At 54.9% G+C, this 19,136-nt stretch overlaps 2 protein-coding genes across 10 annotated transcripts in view; both read left to right on the top strand.

Annotated features, from left to right (window-relative positions):
• Positions 1-7,316, top strand: part of SSH2 (slingshot protein phosphatase 2) — a 240,628-nt gene extending 233,312 nt beyond the window's left edge. For all 5 annotated transcript variants that reach the window (XM_045773222.2, XM_045773220.2, XM_045773221.2 and 2 more), the window contains one exon: positions 333-7,316. In XM_045773222.2, coding sequence (XP_045629178.2) covers positions 333-2,396 — 2,064 coding nt within the window. In that variant the 3' untranslated portion in view covers positions 2,397-7,316. The remainder of the gene's footprint in view (positions 1-332) is intronic.
• A 3,249-nt stretch (positions 7,317-10,565) lies between these two features.
• CORO6 (coronin 6) lies at positions 10,566-18,603 on the top strand. Of its 5 annotated transcripts, none has more exons than XM_045773446.2 (11): positions 10,566-10,793; positions 11,963-12,162; positions 13,555-13,677; positions 14,138-14,267; positions 14,361-14,542; positions 15,727-15,846; positions 16,290-16,394; positions 16,484-16,629; positions 16,996-17,053; positions 17,163-17,393; positions 17,488-18,603. In XM_045773446.2, the coding sequence occupies exons 2-11, from the start codon at positions 11,965-11,967 to the stop codon at positions 17,608-17,610; spliced, it is 1,416 nt and encodes a 471-aa protein (XP_045629402.1). In that variant the 5' UTR covers positions 10,566-10,793; positions 11,963-11,964; the 3' UTR covers positions 17,611-18,603. The 5 variants fall into 5 exon arrangements, with proteins under 5 accessions (XP_045629402.1, XP_045629400.1, XP_045629403.1 ...); XM_045773444.2 differs by having other exon boundaries at positions 11,902-12,162; XM_045773447.2 differs by lacking the exon at positions 10,566-10,793 and adding an exon at positions 11,006-11,123 and having other exon boundaries at positions 11,902-12,162.
• Positions 18,604-19,136: the final 533 nt, after the last annotated feature.

The following is a 19,136-nucleotide window of genomic DNA, read 5'->3' as shown; positions in this document are numbered from 1 at the left end:
CCTCCTCCAAGGCTATCCGCTATTCATTTTTGGAGCAAGATACTGGGTTAGAATTCTGTTTGAGTAAACACAACAAAAGTTTAGTAGACAATGATATAAGCTGTAACAAATTTTGTATCTCTTCCTTTGATGAATCTGTTTTTTTTTTTCTCCTTGTATGACAAAACAGATGGCCAAAGGACAGTCCCATGCAGAGGACAGTCCCAGGCACTCCATGATTTGTGTCCTCATTGCCGAAAGGTTCTCCCGGATTAGAAGATTAGTAAGCAAAACATCTGGCATTTTTAATTAGACTGTGGTTTGCCATAACCATCTCACTATTTTCTCCCTAGGCAATCTCAGAACTGGTCAGCCCAGACATCTTCGTGCAGTCTCACTCAGAAAATGCAGTTTCAGTCAAAGAAATCGTTACTGAGATTGAATCCATCAGTCAAGGAGTCGGACAGATTCAACTGAAAGGAGACGTCCTATCGAACCCATGCCATACACCAAAGAAGCACACCATCCATGAGCTACCCCTTGAGAGGGCCCAGGCCCTGGAGAACAAACCTGGAAATCTGGAGCAGAACGAGGGTTCCTACACAGCCCAGCCTGAACTAGCCAAAGACTCAGGGAAGTGGGACCTAGAAGGCTGCCTAACTACACACTCATCCACCACAGAGTTGGAAGAAGAGGAGCCAGCTGAGGAGGAACAAGAGCTCTGGGGCCCAGGAATGCACCCAGGTGCCAAGTGGTGCCCTGGGTCCGTGAGGCGAGCCACCTTGGAGTTTGAAGAGCGCTTGCGACAGGAGCAAGAGCACCATGGTGCTGCCCCTGGTTGTACCTCATTGTCCGTTCGTAAGAATTCCAAGAATGATTCTTCTGTGGCAGACCTAGCACCAAAAGGGAAGAGTGATGAAGCTACCCTTGAACATTCTTTTGTCCCGAAGGAACCAGAGATTAATAAGAGCAAAGGGAAGTGCAGTGGGTCTGAAGCTGGCTCACTACTCCATTCTGAGCAAGATGCCATTGTTCCAGCACGTGAGCTGCTGGAGTCTCAAGAGCACCCAGGGTCAGATACTAGAACAAAGCAGGAAGGAGTTCTGAAGGAGCAGAGGACTGTGGTTTCATGCCAGGGATCTGAGACACAGGCAGTCGCTCTTTCCCTTCCGAAGAAGGTAGAAATCATTGAGTATACCCACACAGTTACAACCCCTGATCACCCTGGGCCAGGGGGTGAAAGAGCCACCAGCAAAAAGATTGGGGAGCAAGGACTAAGAAAAGTGAAAGTGGAGGACTCCATCACTGTCCTCTGTGCACTGGATGAAAATCTGAACAGGACTCTGGGCCCCACCCAGGCTCCTCTGCACCCCAACGTGCTACCTCTGCCTCGTTCTTCCCCGCCTGAGCACGACAGTCCCACCGACCTGACCTCCACCCTGAGCAGCCCTGAAGCCTGGGACGACAGCCTGTCGACAGCCCTGGAGACAGGAGCGCCTTTTGTCAGTCACACAACCCATGTACCATCTGCCAACTTGGATTGCGCACATCCCCAGACCGTAGTTCACCTGGAAGGCGTCACAGAGCAAAGCAGCACCGCAGACAACAAGCCGTCCTCAGAGCAAGGCAGCTGGGAAGGAGGTCGGGAGGGCCCCCTTTCCAGCGGCAATGAAGTGCCATACAAGGACTCCCAGTTAACTAGTGAAGACCTAAGCCAACTCGGTGACAATATTGGGGAGTTACAAGAAAAACTGGACCCATTACCTGTAGCATGTCAACTTCCACATAGCTCTGGTAGTGACAGTATAAAGGGTCTCAGCCATAGCCCCAGTGTGGTGAAGGAGCGCACTAAAGAAATCGAGTCCCGAGCGATTTGCCAGGGAGGGCTCACCAAACCATCCCAAATGAGGCATTCAGCTTCCCTCGCCAAGTTAGGTTACTTGGACCTCTGTAAAGACTGTTTATCGGAGAGAGAGCCTGTCTCCTCTGATCCCCCTCATCTCAAACTGCTTCAGCCCTTCATCAGAACGGACTCAGGCATGCATGCCATGGAGGCCCAGGAGCCCTCAGAAAACCCAGATGCCCCCCAGAACCTAGAGCCCACCAAGTATTTTATAGAGCAACTGAAAACAACAGAGTGTATCGCGCAGAGCAAGCCAGTGGAGAAGCCCATCGTACAGTATGCCAAAGAATTTGGTCACAGTCCGCAGTGTTTGCTCCCCAGGGCAGGACCCGAATTGACTAGTTCTGAAGGAGGCCTTCCTTTGCTACAACCCCAGGGAGCGCATTGTGCAGGCCCAGCTCCAGGGCTGGCTGTGGCGCCCCGTCAGCAGCACGGCAGAACTCACCCCCTTAGGAGACTGAAAAAAGCAAATGATAAAAAACGGACAACCAACCCCTTCTATAATACCATGTGATTCTGAGCCCACACATGTGACTTTCTAAAAGAAATGTTTGTAAAAGGGGGCGGGTGTAATATGTAAGGAACATGCACTTTATGGGTTAATTTTATAATATTTTGGTCATTTTACTGTTCCTGGCGCATGCAGGGTTTGGGTTTTGTTTTGTTTTGTTTTTCTCTGTGTATGTGTGTGAGAGAGAGAGGGATTGACTTGGCCAGCAAGACCATTTTAGCATTTTTTATTTTTAGAAAATTCAAACCTCAAAAAATAATCATTTTCAAAGAGCACCTTTATCAAAGGCAAATTGCTGTTTTTCAATCAGCTCCCACCTGCTCCTCGTTTTGCCCTCTGAGAAAAAGCGTGCTTGCTTGAGGAAGGAAGCAGATGGGGAGGGTGGGGGTGAAGCTAGAGATCGGAAGCGCTCCCCTGGGCCTGTGTGATGATGGTTTGGGCTTCAGACCTGATGCATGGGATTGCGTGTTCTCAGCCTCGGGCCCCAGCCCACTGCGAGTTCCCCAAGTGGGCAGTTCTGCTTTGCTTTCAAGGGTGGGGGGGTCTTCCAGAAGCCACTTCTTCTGGATTCCTGAATATATCATTACCGAAAGGCATGATAATGGCTGGCTTTGTAAACTTACCAAGCAAATATTTTTCCCCCCAGGCACATAATTTTTCAATTAAAAGTGGACCCCAAATGGAATCTGAGGGATCCTGTGTAGAGGAACGCATCGGAGGCGGCGGCGGCTGCAATGACCCGGTCTCTTCCGGGTCAGCGGGCTCCGCATAGGCGGTCGCCTGGCCCTGCCTGCCGGGCAGTGTGCTCCGCAGCATCCTTTCAACTAAGCAGAGTAGGGACACGTTTGAAAAACAGCAATTGAAAGTCAGTGTGTTCTTGTAAAATGAAGCCGTACGTAGGGTTTTAACACTTCCATTACTTGAATAATTCTGTGGGCCTTCTGAGTTTAATGGCCATATTTTTTTCCAATTTACTTTCCTCCCTCATGCTGTTTCTCCCAGTGCTGCCCTTTTATTAAAATTTCATAGGTGATATTTGAATTGTTACATGACCTACGTATAACCCCCATTGAACGCAGAGTTTTCTTATCGATGTTATCACTGTTAACACTTGACATGTTTTTTTTTTCTTTTCCTGGAAGATTTGTCACTTCTCTAGTTTATACACAGTATTTATGTACATAATGTCACTTTCTTACAGTGTTTTGTTGATGTCGTAGGATCTTTTTTATTTAATCTTTTTAAGAAGGAGTAAAGCTGCAACTGGAGAAAACACACAGACGCCACAGAAACAAAACTGATGGGTGTTGGTAGGAATCTGTGGAGTATATTGATGGTGGTTTTAATTGTTTAAATGGAGACTTCTGATTGCCAGCTCCTGCCAAATTATGTGTTAGTAACTTCCTCCTCAGAGAAACCCCTGAAGGCTCCCATTAGATCCCAGTTTGACTGAAAGCCGATTTCTCTTTGAGACTGAAATCCCAGAGCGTGTTGTTTGCCAGGAGCTGAGCCACCGCCAGGGAGTGTATGTGAGCTTTACTGCCGCCCAGGGTGCAAGCTTCTAATGGATTGGGCTGAAAGGGTGTGGGGAGGCCCCGGCCAAGGGGGCACCCACTATGACTCCATTTAGGGTGCTGCTGCTTTGCTGCTATTGTGGAGATCCTTAACCCGGGAGCATTTGCCATAAACAAGCCTATTTGGCTGCTTACAGAAAACATTTAGCCTGGAATGAAACACCTTCTGCGGCTCATCAAAACTGAAGAGGTTTGCAGATGAGCTTCCTGTTTGCTTTGGTTGATGCCCACATTGCTGAGACATTGACCAAGTGCAGACCTGGGCTTTGCTTTTTGGCTCATCACAGCACTGAGAGGAAAAGACAGAAGCCCAGACTGTCGAGGGGATGTCAGAGGCCAGCGTTGGGTGGGGGCAGATGGTGGGGTGACCCCAGGAGAGAGAAAAGGTGGACCGAGGCCATTCATAGGTGCTCCAGGGGAGCTGTGAGTCCAGTTGCTGTGTGGCCGCTGTGGTCGGGTCTCAGATCGCTGCCAGGAGGTGGACTGGACAGAAACCTCCTGCTCTAAGTGGCTCTGTGATGTAGTAATTATATGTCCCTGTGCTGTCCTGGAACAGTTTCTTTAAATGTTCAGATGTGTCCTCCACACGGCTCTGTGGCTCCCGGGTGTTGAACGTGTTGTCAAGTGTTTTTGTTAGGTGGTGTGTACCAGTGTGAGGAGGCTTGTAGGACAGGGTTAAGAATTTCCAGGGCTCGTCCATCTCAGCCGCCCTGTCTTGCCGAGGTCGTTCCGCCACCACCCATATGATAGGGAAAGGACAGGAAGTTGTGGCAGGGTGGGGAGAGAAGGATTTGCACGGAGGTGAAGAGAATGGTGTCCCCTCATTAACCCTTTGAAATGGTGACATCCCTCACATTAAGAAGGACAAGCAGCATCGACAGTATGGCACTGTTCTCTCTTCTCCCTGCAGCTGTGGTTAATGCTCACTATCCCCGCATTAAGTAGCAACAGAGATGGGGAGGAGATTCCTCTAATGCTGTGAAGAAAACTTTTTTTTTAAAGGAAAAAGAAATAGTCTTGCTCTGCCTTCCCTTTTTTAAATTACATTCTTGGTTATCATTTAATTTACCTGCCTCAGTGAACATCCTCCGTTCGGGGTCTTGTAATTCCTGCCACGGGGTTGTGCCAGCCCTCTCAGACCCCCACAACTGAGTGTTCTTGTGTTATTTGCATAGCTGAGCGATGTCCAGGGGAAGTACATGATGAGCCATCAAGAACTCCTCAGACTTTGTTGTCCTCAGACTTTTTGATAATCTCGGATGGCCTGTTTCCCTTTTCTGTTCATGGAAAACTCAGACCCGGAACAGCAGGTCTGGTACGTTGGCAGAGATGAGTAGGAAAAGTCTTAACATCTTGCTCAGTGCCTCTCTTTATTTTGAAAATCACCATAGTCTGACTCTCAGTTACTCTGGAGGAGAGAGAGAGAGAGAGAGAAAGAGCGAGTGTGTGTGTGTGCGCGTGTGTGCGCATGTGCAAAAATATTTTGAAAAGTAACATTTTGGTGCATGGGGTAGAAGCCCCAGGAGCACGCACCTTTTGAGCTGTAATCTGGAGGGTTACCTGGTCAGTAGGAAGGAGAGAAACTTCAACCTTTCCTTGATTTTAGAAACACTTAGGGGGGCATATACGATAGTAGACCCGTAGTACTGTGCGGTTATAACAGTCATCTCTCCTCATTTTGGTTGCCTTTTAGAGTCTTAATGTTTGGGATCATTCTTAGCACCCCCGGCTCTTTATCTAGCATTTTCCTGGTTCTGTATGTTTATCCCAACTCGTTCTCATTTGGGGAACCACTAGAGCCCCAAGGACAGCCGTCTTGCTCAAGGGCCCCAGACAGATACTTTTGGATAGACCTGAAGTTTCTCAAACATCGCAGCTCACAAAAATCTTCACCTGTTCCATCTGAGGATTTCAGTTCTAAAGTGATCTAGGCATGTTTGGTAGAGATGTTTTTGTGGGAGTTTTCTTTTAAGAAAGAAAGCATCATGCAAAGAGGGTCACTTTTAAGGGCATTTAAAAATTTTTAAAGCCATTCTTTGGCTCTCTTTGACAACTACTTGTGGATACTTTGTTTACATTGTGATAATTAAAATATGCATCCTCTTGACAGCCACTCAGTCCCCTCCTCCAGGCACCCAGCCCCGGCTGTCCTGTGAGTCCTCACGCAGAGCAAGGCCGTGGTGGTCAGGCCTTACTCACGGGGAACTGGGGAGGACCGGAGCTGACTTCCACCTGTGCGCTGCACTCCCGCTCAACACTCTGTGTGGAAATAGCCCTTTCCTCAGTCAGTGATGGTGTGTCTTACAGTGATGGTTATAATGGTGAATGGCTAGTGTCATTTTTGTCTAAGTTTGTTTTGCTTTTTGATGGTAGATGAAATGTTAGCTCTTTCAGCACCAATCCAACTTGAAGGTATCTTGGACTTTGTTTTCCCTTCTAAACTAAAAGATCAAGGCATGTATTAGGCATAAATGTATTTGCTGCCTCAACTCATCTGACACCCATGTTAGGAAAAAACCTGCCACCAAAGCAGGAAGCTGCACACTCCTAACCCCTGTCCCAGGGCTTTGGGGTCCCTTGCTGCCATGGAGAGCTATTGCAAGGTGCTTGTGTACTTTTCCAGCCTGGAAGTGGAGGCTGACTGGGCCTGGCTCCTGCTATGAAGAGAAAACCAGCCTCATTTTCTCAGTGCCCCGGAGATCTAGGACAGGACTTCTAAACTGGAATCATCCCTCATTGGCTTGAAGATGCCTCAAAGGGTATATGACTAGTGCTGCCATCTGGGTCCTCACAGCGACACTGGTGGTAGTATCCTCTGTGCACATGCAGAACTAATACCCAGGGCTTAATTCAAGCTGATGACCCAATCTGGAAACTGGGTAACTGGCCCTGAAATGATTCTCAGTCAACAGGCCCACAGGGAATTGTTTGGTTTTTGGGGGGATGTTTTTTTTTAGGGGGGGTTGCCTGGCATAGCTTAAGGTGCCTTTTTTTTCTTTCTACTTTATTTTGTAGGACTTGTTCTAAATGTAGAAAACAAGTCCAAAAGACTCTCCCACTGACTGTTACCTTTGCCCCAGGCCAGTCCAAACTTTTATGCTCACATTTTATTAAATAAAGCAGGTGCTCCCTGGAATCTCTGGGACCTTTTTGAGGCATTTGAAGCAGAATATAAAGAGTGGTCTCATCTCCTTCCTTAATCTTCCTGGTGGTTGGGATGTTCCACTTGTATCATAGATTTTTTTTATTACTGATGTGCTCTGCTGTTTTTAAATGTGAACTTGTGCGAAAATGTGCAGATTCAATGTTCTTGTTACAGATTAAATAAATTTTTATTTTGAAGATGAAACGTGTATTCGATCAAGTCCAAAAAAGGGGGGGGGAGGCGGTGCTAGAGAAGGTGGAGGGATTGGAAGAGATCACTGGTGAGCAGCGGGGCACATGGAGCAGTTCTCCTTGATCTCCATCACGCACATCCTTAAGAGCTGAGCTGGGGCGGGGGGGGCGGGGGAGATATAGCTTTCTACCTCCCAAAAAATAAAGACTGGATGGGAAATAGAATCACCAAAGATTATTTCAGACTTTGTGGCTCCAATCAAGTGACCAAGCTGGGAACTTGCCTGGTCAAAGAGGCTCTTGCCAAAGCCACCACCTGAATGTTAGGAGAATGAATAAGCAAAGGGACCAAAATTCCTCTGCCACTTGCAGTACACAGTGACTGCTCTGGGACAGCTGCTGTGACCCGCCCCGGCAGGGACTAGATTTCTTGGGTGGCTGACCTCTCTGGACATTAGTGAGATAGAGCTCACAGACTTTCAGCACAAGCCACCTCAGCTCACAGAGTGATTTCTAGAAATGGGGCATGACTTTCTAAAGAAGTAAAAGCTTTTCACCCTCTCCTGCCATTAGAAGAGAAGAACTGGATAATGATGGAAGAAGGGAGATGGGTCAACAGGCAGTTCTCCAAAACAGGCCGGGTGTGGGAGGGAGCGGTTCTCCACTTCTCCCGCTCCTCCACAGACACATCACGAGCTATGTAGCGGTACCATTCATACAAGGCATCACTATTATCTAGGGAAACCTCAGTTTCCAAGAGCTGACAAACGTACTGACGTTACTAGAGAAAATACTGCCTTGAACTAAAGTCGGCATTCTGAATTGTCCAAACCAAGTAGGAGGGGCACATCACTGGTCTCTAGCCGGAGTGCCAGAGTGCGTGACGGTGAAAGCAAGGTCATTCCACAAAGTTTTCTAGGGGTGCCTGGAGTCACTGACCTGTCTAGATAAGCTCAGTCTTTATAGCCAAAGCAAATCATGTCTAAGTTGCCAGACCACCTCTTCCAGAAAATGACTTTATGAAAGATGAAATCCATGCCTGTCTTCTACAGATTGTAGTTTAGAGCCCAGCTAATAGTTCAAATGGTTAACCACAGAGGAAAGCACCAAGCCCAAGTGGCTTCTTCCCCTGATTAGTTCTTTATGCCTTGCCTCTGCCCGCCCACTCTCTGCCAAGCTTTGGCAGCCAGAAGAAAGCCCAGAGGGCAGGGCTGAGGCACGCCTGGTCCAAGTGATACCTGCGAGTCCCTGCTCCTGTACCTGGAGAGCACCCCTCTTTTCAGGTGATAGAACTGAAGGCGGGGTGGATTAGAGGATTCCACTTCCTAGTCTCAGAATCTTGCCTCTAGAACGGAGTGCTCTTTAAAGAGGAGGAAAGGAAAGGGGAAAGAAAAGGTCATTTCAAGGTAGGAGGTGGCCTGGTGGTGCAGGGTTGGAAAGAACCTGACCCAGCCTTCTTCATTGTACAGCTCTGAGAACTGCAAAACTGGGGTGATTGAGCCAGGGCTGGAACTCCAATTTTCTAATTAATCCAAGCATCCTTTTCTTTGTGCCGCAAGAAGTAACTCTAGTATCAGCATTTATGAGATAAGGTGGCACTATCCTTCAAGAGGAAGCAGAAATGCATGGTCCCGAAAAGCATGGACCCAGATGTCAGACCACTGGATAAAAGTCTCAGCTCCACCAACTACCAGTTGAGTGATGGGTAAGCTACTTAATCTCTTTGTACCTTAGTCTCCTCACCTATAAAATAGGGATAATAAGAGTAGCTATCACAGAAGGCTGTTTCAGCATGGAATTAATATCTAAAGCCCTTAGAACGGTGTCTGGCACACAATAACTGTGACCTATTGTTATTAAGGAGCAACTGAGTCACCCAGGTCTTTCCCTCCTAATCATGTGCCTGGAATCTTCAGGTAAAAGGAAGACTCATCTACCCTTATGGCTCTCCTTGCCATGAAGTATTTCCGGAGCACCTACAAGTTTCTGATTCTGTTCTCCCACAAGCCAATGGATACTTGGACTCTTCCTGAGAAGGAGCCTTGGGTGGGCCTTTGGGGTTCCCCACCACCTTCCCTCCTCTGTACTCCCAGTGCTAATCTCTGCCCTCCGGAAGGCTGTTCCATCGATTCCCAGGTGTTCCCTGAAGAATAGGAGGTAATAGCTGGCTTCATGCTGCCTCTAGGGCCTTATGATCCAAAGCAAGAAATCCAGGCAGTGGGTGGGAGCTGGATGTCCAACAGCTTCAGGGACTAGTTGTTCTTCACGGGCTGTATTTTGATCGCGTTTGTTTTTATTTCCTCCTTAACCTTGATCAATACTCAGATCCGTGTTTGGGGGGGGGGGAGGTGCTGGAACTTCCCTGGAACACAGTTGAGCACCATTAAGCAAGTCCCAGAAGAATTAGGAGTTAGGCTGGGCATCTAAAATTTGATTGCTGGGGCACCTGGATGGCTCAGTTGGTTAAGCATCTGACTTCAGCTCAGGTCATGATCTCCGGGTCCTGGGATGGAGCCCTGCAACCGCTCTCGACGGGGAGTCGGCTTGTCCCTCTCCCTCTCTCTCTCTCCCTGCCCCATGCTTGCGTTCTCTCTCAAATAAATACTTTTTTAAAAATAAATTTAAAAAATAAAATTTGATTGCCAAAGGCCTGTGGCGGCAGCTTCTCCTTGAACCTCGTGTTCCCACGGGGTCAGGGTGGATTCACTTCCCCACCGAGTCTTTAGGCTACTTTCTGCCCTGCTCCATGGAATCCGCTCTACCGGGTGAAACGCCTAGTTACAAGTGCCGTTTTAGGTTCTCAAGTGGTCGTAGAGCTATTAATAACAATAACAGTGACATTCACAGCCCTTGTCGGGTACCCTCGAGCTGCGTTGGGCGAGCCCAGGCCCTCATCCAAGGGCTGGGAAGACTCCCTCAAAGCATCTTCAGGGACCTCTCCCCAGGAGGGTCTGGACGTGCAGTCCCACAGCCACAGCCGGGGCCCGCCAGCCGGGACAGGCTAAATTGGGAGTGCGATTGCAGCAGGAATGTGGCGCGAAGGCACCTGATCTTGCGCGGCTGCCGGCTCTCCCGGCCCGCGCCCAGCCCGGTCTGGGAACCTGGGTCTGCCCAGCCCACCCGGGAGGCACGGAGGGCGGGTACACACTCAATTACTTTTGACAGTTCTCTGAGCCCTGCAGGCTGGCGACGCGGAGTCCGCGGCGCTCGACTTTCCCGCCGCTGGAGGGGCGGGGCAGTTGCGGCCCCGCCCCCGCCATAGGCCCCGCCTCCGCAGGTTGATGGCAGCGGCAGCTGGGACTGCAGCGACGCCGGGCCCCGGAGAGCCGCAAGCAGCGGCCCGACGCGCAGAGGAACACCCGGGCCCCAGACGCCGCGGACACCCGGAGAGGCAGTTCCGGCACCCTGACTCCCTCGGCCCCCAGCGCACCCCTAGCCCCCTCTGCAGAGGAGTCGCAGCGTGAGCGCCCCTCGGCCCACTCAGGACCAGGTACCCCCCCATCCCACGCCGCCACCGCAGCCACCGCAGCGGGCGGGGTCACTAGAGGGGGCAGAGATCTGCACCCCCTCCCCCGCGCCGCCAAATTCGGTCCCGGGCGGGGCTGGCTTGGTGTCTATATTTGGCCGGACAGCGGCCAGCGCGCCTGCACGGCACCGACACCTCGCCTCCTACGAACGCAGAGTCGGGGCAGGAGGCCGGAGGAGGGTGCGGGGAGGCCCGGGCCTCAGGCCTGGGGCCGCAGAAGCGGCGTGAAGGGCACAGGGATGCCCGGAGCTGGGGAGGGGCAGGAGTCAGCGGATGGGGCTTTGGAAAAGCTCGGTGAGTCCCTTGGGGAAGAGCATAGCACAGACCCTGGCTAAGAAAAGGCACTTCACCCTCCCCACTCCTGCAAATCTGGCACTGGCACGGAGGTTGAGGACCCCACCCGAGGAGAGTTCAGCAACAGAGAGGACCCAAAGGAGAAGCGGGGCGGAAGTATGGTAGGCAAAAGCCAGACCATGGTTAGGACCTCTTGGAGAAGCCAGCGAAGAGAGGAGTGGAAAAAGGAGAGATCCACCTTACACTGTGTCCCCCAACAGGATGGGAGGAAATTGATGAAAACAGTAGCAGGAAAGACTGGGGTTAGCTGTCAGGAAGAATTCCCCCTTGGCAAAATTTTAGAAAAAAGACAAAAGTCCATCTGTCCGAACTATGTTAGAGATGCAGAGTTCAGGATCTTGGGGGGCTGCAGTCTTAGCCCCATAGCCGGCCTTGAGCCAAGATCCCAGGAGGCCTCTGATTCTGGACAAGGTGCCGCCGGGAGATAAACCGTTTCCTGAAGAGATGCTCATCCAAGGCTGGCAGCAGGAGGGCTGTCTGGCATGGAGGCTCCTCCCAGAACCACTTCAACTTCCAGGAAGCTTTCAGGCCCAAAGTCTACTGTCCCCTGCCTGGGTCTCAAAGGAGAAATCAGGCCCCAAATCCTAACCCCTTGAATTAAGCAGCACTTTATAGGTGGCAAAGACCTGGAAGAAAGCTCCATGTTCTAGGACCTGACTCGTAGCCAGATAACCCATCTCACTTGCCGCCCCCTCCCTGCTCTTCCTCCCTCCCACAGCTCACAGGACTAAGGACCAAAGGCGTTCCCTGGCCCTGAGATCCTCCATTTCTACCCACAGCCATGAGCCGGCGTGTGGTCCGGCAGAGCAAGTTCCGCCATGTGTTTGGGCAGGCGGCAAAGGCTGACCAGTCCTACGAGGACATCCGTGTGTCCAAGGTCACATGGGACAGCTCCTTCTGTGCCGTCAACCCCAAATTCCTGGCCATTATCGTGGAGGCTGGAGGTGGAGGTGCCTTCATTGTCCTGCCTCTGGCCAAGGTGAGGGATGAGGGGAAGAAAGCAGGTGGGAAGACACTGGCTGTGGCCCCTGGGGTCCCCTCCTTCAGTCAGGAGGGCAGTTTCTGTTCACTGGCTGCTCCCTGTTCCCCAAGCCCTTGGGGACCAACTCGAGGCTCCCTCACCCTGTCCAGAACAACAGCAGCACAGAGATCTGCACCCACACATAGCCCGTCCCCTCCTCCAAGCAGCACCCTGTCTCCAGCAGGGACCAGAAGGATGTTATGGAGATAGTTGGGAAGCAGTGGAGCCAGGGCCTGACTCAGATTCTGTTCCTAGCTCTCTTAATGCCACACCCCTCATGATCTTTCTCCCCCAGTGCACAGTGACCATTTGATTAAATCACACCCCAGAGCAGCACACTGAGGACAGAGTCAAGCTCTTTCCAGAGTCCTGGTCACCTCCCCACTATGGTTCTTACAGGAGCTAGAATGAGAACAAAGGGCAGGGGGACATCACACATAAGGCCAGAGCCCTCCCTACCCCAGGGATGGGGGCAGGCAATTACCACCCCCTTTGCTGAGTAACCTCAAGCCCCTTGGAAATCTCCACCCCCAGGATGGCCACCCCAAGTCATGACCTTGATCTGGCCCCTACACCTTGTTAAGGGAGACCCCACAGGTGGCAGGGTCAGGAAGAGGCCTGACAATAGCCAGTGACTCATTCCGGGACAATGCAGACATCATCCAAGGACACCATCCCCGGGGCTCAGATTTCAGCCGGAGCCACCTCCTTCACCCAGTACTGCCATTCCAGTGCCACACGGCCACCCCTCTCCCCTACTGCCCAGTCTAGGCTGATGCCAGCCCCTGCAAAGGTCTCAGAGCCCCCATAAAAAGCCCATAAAGACCAAAAGTAGATGAGGCCCAGCTCAGGTTGGGGGACAGCAGGCACCAGGAGAGTCTGCCGCTGGTGGCTCCAAGGTCAAGCCAGTGACAAGGGGGGTGATCTACCAAGGGTGGCTAGGAAAGGGCTGTTGGCCTCTGCATTGCATGTCATCTCACCTTGACCTCTTCTACCAGCGGCTTCCTACAGACATTCTAGCTGGGGGGACAGGACCAACAACAACCCCTCCAAGCAGGTGTTTTTGCAAGAGCGCTGGGCTGAGAGTCCAGGTCTTGGCTCCACCGCTATCTTGCTGTGTGTCCTTGGCTATGTCACTACCTCTCTGTGTCTGATTCCCTGATATGAAATGGCTTCACCTCCGTCCGCCTCCAGTGGAGTACAGGAATAGTTGGATGGGGTTGGAGGTGCAGAAAGGGGTTTAAAAAGAGAAAACAGGTGATAGAGTATTGAGATGTAAACGGGTCCACGGCCCACCCCCAAAAAGCACACAGGAAAGTGACCCCAGAGCTCCCTCTCTGACCCCTCCAGACAGGACGAGTGGATAAGAACTACCCACTGGTCACTGGGCACACTGCTCCTGTGCTGGACATCGACTGGTGCCCACACAATGACAACGTCATTGCCAGTGCCTCAGACGACACCACGGTCATGGTAGGAACCAGGTGGATGCTGTGGGGCAGCGGGGCAGGGGAAGTTGGGGGGGGCTGCCTCACCTGCGCTAGGGAAGGTGGTGAAAGAGGGCCCTGCCCTGCCCAGCCCAGCTCCCCGGCTATATTTAGCCACATGCCCACCCCCTCCCAGGATGCACTTCTTAGGACTAATTATAGCCATGGCCAACTTGAGGCCTGAAGAGCAAGGGGCAGTGCTCTGAAGTCTCCGGGCTGGGGTGTATAGAGAGGTCCCTGGAGAGCTGACAGTGCCCCCTCCTGGCTCCCAGCTGCTTCTGTCCTGGGCAGGCATCATTACATCTTGCCCTGCATTTGACCCTTACCACTCAAGAGAGCCAGTAGGGGTGGAGGTGGGGGGTGGGGGGAGGGCAAAGTTGGGGAGGAGTAGAGGGAGGAAGCCGACTCCTCATCCCAATCACCCTATGCCTTTGCCTCCCTCCCAGGTATGGCAGATTCCAGACTACACCCCTATGCGCAACATTACGGAACCCATCATTACACTTGAGGGCCACTCCAAACGTGTGGGCATCCTCTCCTGGCACCCCACTGCCCGGAATGTCCTGCTCAGTGCAGGTCTGGGGGCCTAGGGAGGGGTCCCTACTGTAGATGGGGTGGGGGGCTGGCAAAGGCAGGACCCAAGTGACGGTGACTGGCTGCTCTGGGCAGGTGGTGACAATGTGATCATCATCTGGAACGTGGGCACTGGGGAGGTGCTCCTGAGTCTAGACGACGTGCACCCAGACGTCATCCACAGCGTGTGCTGGAACAGCAACGGCAGCCTGCTAGCCACCACCTGCAAGGACAAGACCCTGCGCATTATCGACCCCCGCAAGGGCCAGGTGGTGGCGGTGAGTGCTTGGCTTGGCCATTCCTCAGCCCCTACCCCAGGGACCAACCGTCAGGCCCCTGTACCCTTAATCCTCCGAGTCCCTAGCCCCAGCTCTCGCTCCTCCACCCCCACCCGAGGCAATCCCCCCTCCCAGTGTCTGCAACCACGGCTCCCAGCCCGAATTAAGGCCACAACCCACAGTCTTCTGCCCCGCTCCTGTTCCGTCCGTTCCCCGCATCTCAGAAGCTCAGAGCCGTGCTCTTCGAGTTGTAATTGAGCAGGGGAGACGCTGCAAGCTCTGTCCTTCCACCAGAACCTGCATGACACCTCCCGGACCCCTCTCCTCTCGGCCGGCACCCAGCGCCATCTTCCAGGGTCTGGGGCCCGACCCGGGCTCTCCGGCAGGCCCCTTTCTGCCCGAGTCGACCCGCTGGGCGAGGGGGACAGGCGGCAAGCCTCGCGCCTCGCGCCTCGTTAGCCCTAGCTCGGTGCGCTGGGAGGGCGGCGGCACCGGCCTCAGCAGCCTCCCTCTGACGCGGGGCGCGGAGGCGCGGGCACGTGCATGTAGGCGCCGAGTGCGCGCGGGCGGGCGCGGCCCGGGCGGTGGGGGGGGGCCGGCGGGCGCTCTAACCCACTAACCCCGCGAGCAGGAGCGAGCCCGGCCTCACGAGGGCGCCCGCCCGCTGCGGGCCGTCTTCACTGCGGACGGGAAGCTGCTCAGCACCGGCTTCAGCAGGATGAGTGAGCGGCAACTCGCGCTCTGGGACCCGGTAGGCCAGGCCGCGCGGGGTGCGCGCGCTCGCTCGTTCGCTGGGCCCGCCCAGAGCGCCCTCCTAGGCCGTGGCCGGCGCCCGAGAAGGCGGAAGCGGAGCGGGGAGCTCCTGGCTGGGAGAAGCCTCGCTGCGACCCCGGGCAGCCGGCCGACTTCGCCTGCTCTGGGGATCAGCCTCTGAGGGCGCTTAAGGGCCCGGGACCCGCCGAGAGGCGCGCGCCTCCCGCTCTCTCCGGGCCCAGACGCTCTCCAGGCCGGGGGCCAGCCGGGGCCCCACCAGGAAGCTGAGTAGTTAGGCCCTCTTTTGTCTCCGACCCCCCGCCCCTCTCCCCGCCTCTCCCCCGCCAGTCAGCAAGCTGGTTGCTCGTCCCTCCAGGCTCCCTAGGGCAGGCAGCCGGGTGACGCCTTTCCCTGTCTCCCCCTCCCCCCAGGAGAGGTTTGCGGCCCACGAGGGAATGAGGCCCATGCGGGCGGTCTTCACGCGCCAGGGTCATATCTTCACCACGGGCTTCACCCGCATGAGCCAGCGAGAGCTGGGCCTGTGGGACCCGGTAACGCAGCTGGAAGCTTGGGGTGTGTGCCCCGGGGACTGGCATCACGGGAGAGGGGCCAGACGCCCCCCACCCGCAGGGCATGCCCACCTGGACTGGGCTGGAGGCTGCTGCCCCCTTTGCAGCGCCTGCCATCCCCACACCCACCCCTCTGCCCAGTTTTGCTGCGTCGCCTGAAGGAGCCCACGCGGGCACCCCCGCCTGGTGATGCCGAGTCCCTGGGGGTGGTTTGCGGTGACTGCATGCGGCGGCGCAGGGGCTATACGTGCGGGGCACTGGGAGTGAGTGATGTGTCCACGGGCGGGACCCGCAGCTCGGTTCCCCAGAGTTGCCTTGGGAAGCACGGGGTTTGGAGCGGGTAGGAAGTGTAAAGGGGCTTCAGGGGATCCAGCAGTGGCACGGTGGCCAGGACAGGGCTGGTCACGCCTCCTGTGCTCGGGCAGAACAACTTCGAGGAGCCAGTGGCACTGCAGGAGATGGACACAAGCAACGGGGTCCTTCTGCCCTTCTACGATCGCGACTCCAGCATCGTCTACCTATGCGGCAAGGTGCCTGGGGCCGGCAGGGGAGTACAGGCGCTGGAGAGAGATGTTGAGGGCCCTGCCTGGGAGCGTCTCTGAACCGATTGGTTTTGCAGGGCGACAGCAGCATTCGGTACTTTGAGATTACCGACGAACCACCTTTCGTGCATTACCTGAACACGTTCAGCAGCAAGGAGCCACAGAGGGGCATGGGTTTCATGCCCAAGCGGGGGCTGGACGTCAGCAAGTGTGAGATCGCCCGGTCAGCAGCCTTCACCCTTCTCGCTTGCACGTCTGTCCCCACTTGCCATCGGGAAAGACGCAGGGGCTTCTCCAATAGTGTCATCTTTGGGAAAGAGGGGGGGTATTTTGCCGGGGGGGGGTGGAGGGTGTCAAACAGGCTTGTTTCGGTGACAGCCCCAGCGTTAACATTCTCTAAACTTCAGTTTCCTTATGTGTAAAATGATGACAGACACCCCATCAGAGATGTTTTATCAGCTGGACCAATAATGTGTTTTGAAGTGCAGTGCATGGTAGGCGGTCAGCAAGTGTTGGTCTCCAACCCATTGGTCCCTGGCAGAAAAGGGGGCGGGAGCCGGCCGGGGTGCTGACCCCCGCTCCCTTACAGGTTCTACAAGTTGCACGAAAGAAAATGTGAGCCGATCGTCATGACTGTGCCCCGCAAGGTGAGGGGGCGCGGAGAGGGGTTGGGCAGAGAGGGCTCCGAGGCGGAAGGGAACGGAGCAGGCCCGGCCCTCTGCTAACACTAGTCCTCCTGTCCCCCCACCCCCGCAGTCAGACCTGTTCCAGGACGACCTATACCCAGATACTCCCGGCCCCGAGCCGGCCCTAGAAGCGGACGAATGGCTATCTGGCCAGGACGCCGAACCCGTGCTCATCTCGCTGAGGGACGGTTACGTGCCTCCCAAGCACCGCGAGCTCCGGGTCACCAAGCGCAATATTCTGGACGTGCGCCCTCCAGCCGGCCCCCGCCGCAGCCAGTCGGCCAGCGACGCCCCCTTATCGGTAAGATCCGGCTCCGCTCCACCCCGGCCCAGTCTACCCATTCCCCTCCCGCCCCTTCCTGACACAGCCTCGTCTGTGCTCCGCGCCCCCGCAGCAGCGCACTCTGGAGACGCTGCTGGAGGAGATCAAGGCCCTCCGCGAGCAGGTGCAGGCCCAGGAGCAGCGCATCACGGCTCTGGAGAACATGCTGTGCGAGCTGGTGGACGGCACGGACTAGTGCGGCGCGCGGGGGGCAGCTCCGAGCCTGGGGGGCGAAGCCGGGCGGGGAGCAGGACTCGGCCCCGCCCCGGCTTTTGGTCCGGAACTCCGGACCCCGCCTCTCCGGGCTGGGGCTGGGGCCAGGGGCGGGACTGGGAAGGGAACTCCATCCCCTCGCGCGAGTCCTGGACAAACGGAGCGTCGCGGAGACTCGCGTCTGTCTGGCACCCGCCTGGCTACGTGCCTCGTCCGGGACTCAGCAGGAGCTGGCCTTGGGAGGCCCGGGGTGACGGGGACCTCAGCAATGGTGCTGCACGGCGAGGCGGCGTCCCTTCTGTCTCCCGCCCAGGGCAGGGGAAGTGCTTAGTATTAGCGCTATTCTTGGGGATAGCGGGGAGCTTGGGCTTTGACCTCAAAGGGGTGGCGATTCGACGGGGCTCGCCAGACCGATTGGGGAAAGTTGCAACGCTTCTCCCTCTAATCGGCTCACTTGATTCCACTACCCTAAGTGGTAAAACGGATGGGCGTCACCCCAATTCTACAGACATACACAACCCGTTGGCCGTAGAGCCGAACCCACCGGTTACACCCAGCAGTCTATGGCAGAGGGCTGTCTTCCTTCTTTTCACCCGCAGGGGAGAGGGCGGCTTCCTCACTGCACCCCCGCCGGAGAACTAATCAGAAAACTGGCATGGAAGCAGGTTCACACCCCTCTCCCCCCCGCAACTGCCCCCAGCCCTCTGCTGTGGCCTTGACTCTAGGCAGAAAACAAGACTTACCGAATGAAATATTTTACTAATGCTCATTCTGTGCCTCCTGCATGCGTGGGGGTGAGGGGCCAAGACCCCCGCCTCTGCAAATGCTGTACCCCTAGGCTTGCAGGGGTGCTGACAAATGCTCAGGACCCACCAGGCATTCTTTTACCTCAGAGCCCTCCCCACAATGAGGTTCACAAGGAGCCCCCAAACCCTCAGGTGGGCGTTCTTCCCCCAGTAAAGCCAGCTAGGAAAAGCGTCGGGTTCGAAGCCTCTTTTATTTGTGCCTCAGAGTCAGTCTGGTGCCCCTGGCATCAGGGAAGGAGGTGAGAGGAACAGTTTCTCTTTGTTCTTTTCTTCCATCCCTTTGTGTCCCTACTGAGCCTCACCGGCTAAGCCAGGAAGGCCAGCCTGAGAGAAGGCGGACAAGGGTGTGCGCTGGGCCCCTGCCCCTAGCGGGGTCTGTGCTTCTCTGGGTGGGTGGGGTGGGGCAGGGGAGAGCCGGGGGTTAGCACCATTGGATGAAGGGTTTTAGAGTCAGCCCCTGGCTGGGGGCAGGTGGGACACACGACCACAGAGGGCTAGCAGCAGCTGGTGGGAAGGGGTGGGTGGTGGTGCCAGGGCCCTGAGCCGGTGAGAGGGCTCCAGGGTGCACCTGCCCATAAGCGGGGCCAGGGGACAGGGTCTAGTGCTCGCCCCCAGCCCAAATATTGTCCCCCATTTGCCAAGACATCATGAAGGAACCAGGCCTTGCCCAGGCCAGGGGGCCACCTTGGGCACCCTCCCTGAT

This window comes from Ursus americanus, chromosome 23 (assembly GCF_024610735.1).
Source record: "Ursus americanus isolate L20-20 chromosome 23, mUrsAme1.1.p, whole genome shotgun sequence".
Classification (NCBI taxonomy): Eukaryota; Metazoa; Chordata; class Mammalia; order Carnivora; family Ursidae; genus Ursus; species Ursus americanus.
Note: the sequence above shows the minus strand (reverse complement) of the source record. Positions and strands in the feature narration are given on the sequence as shown.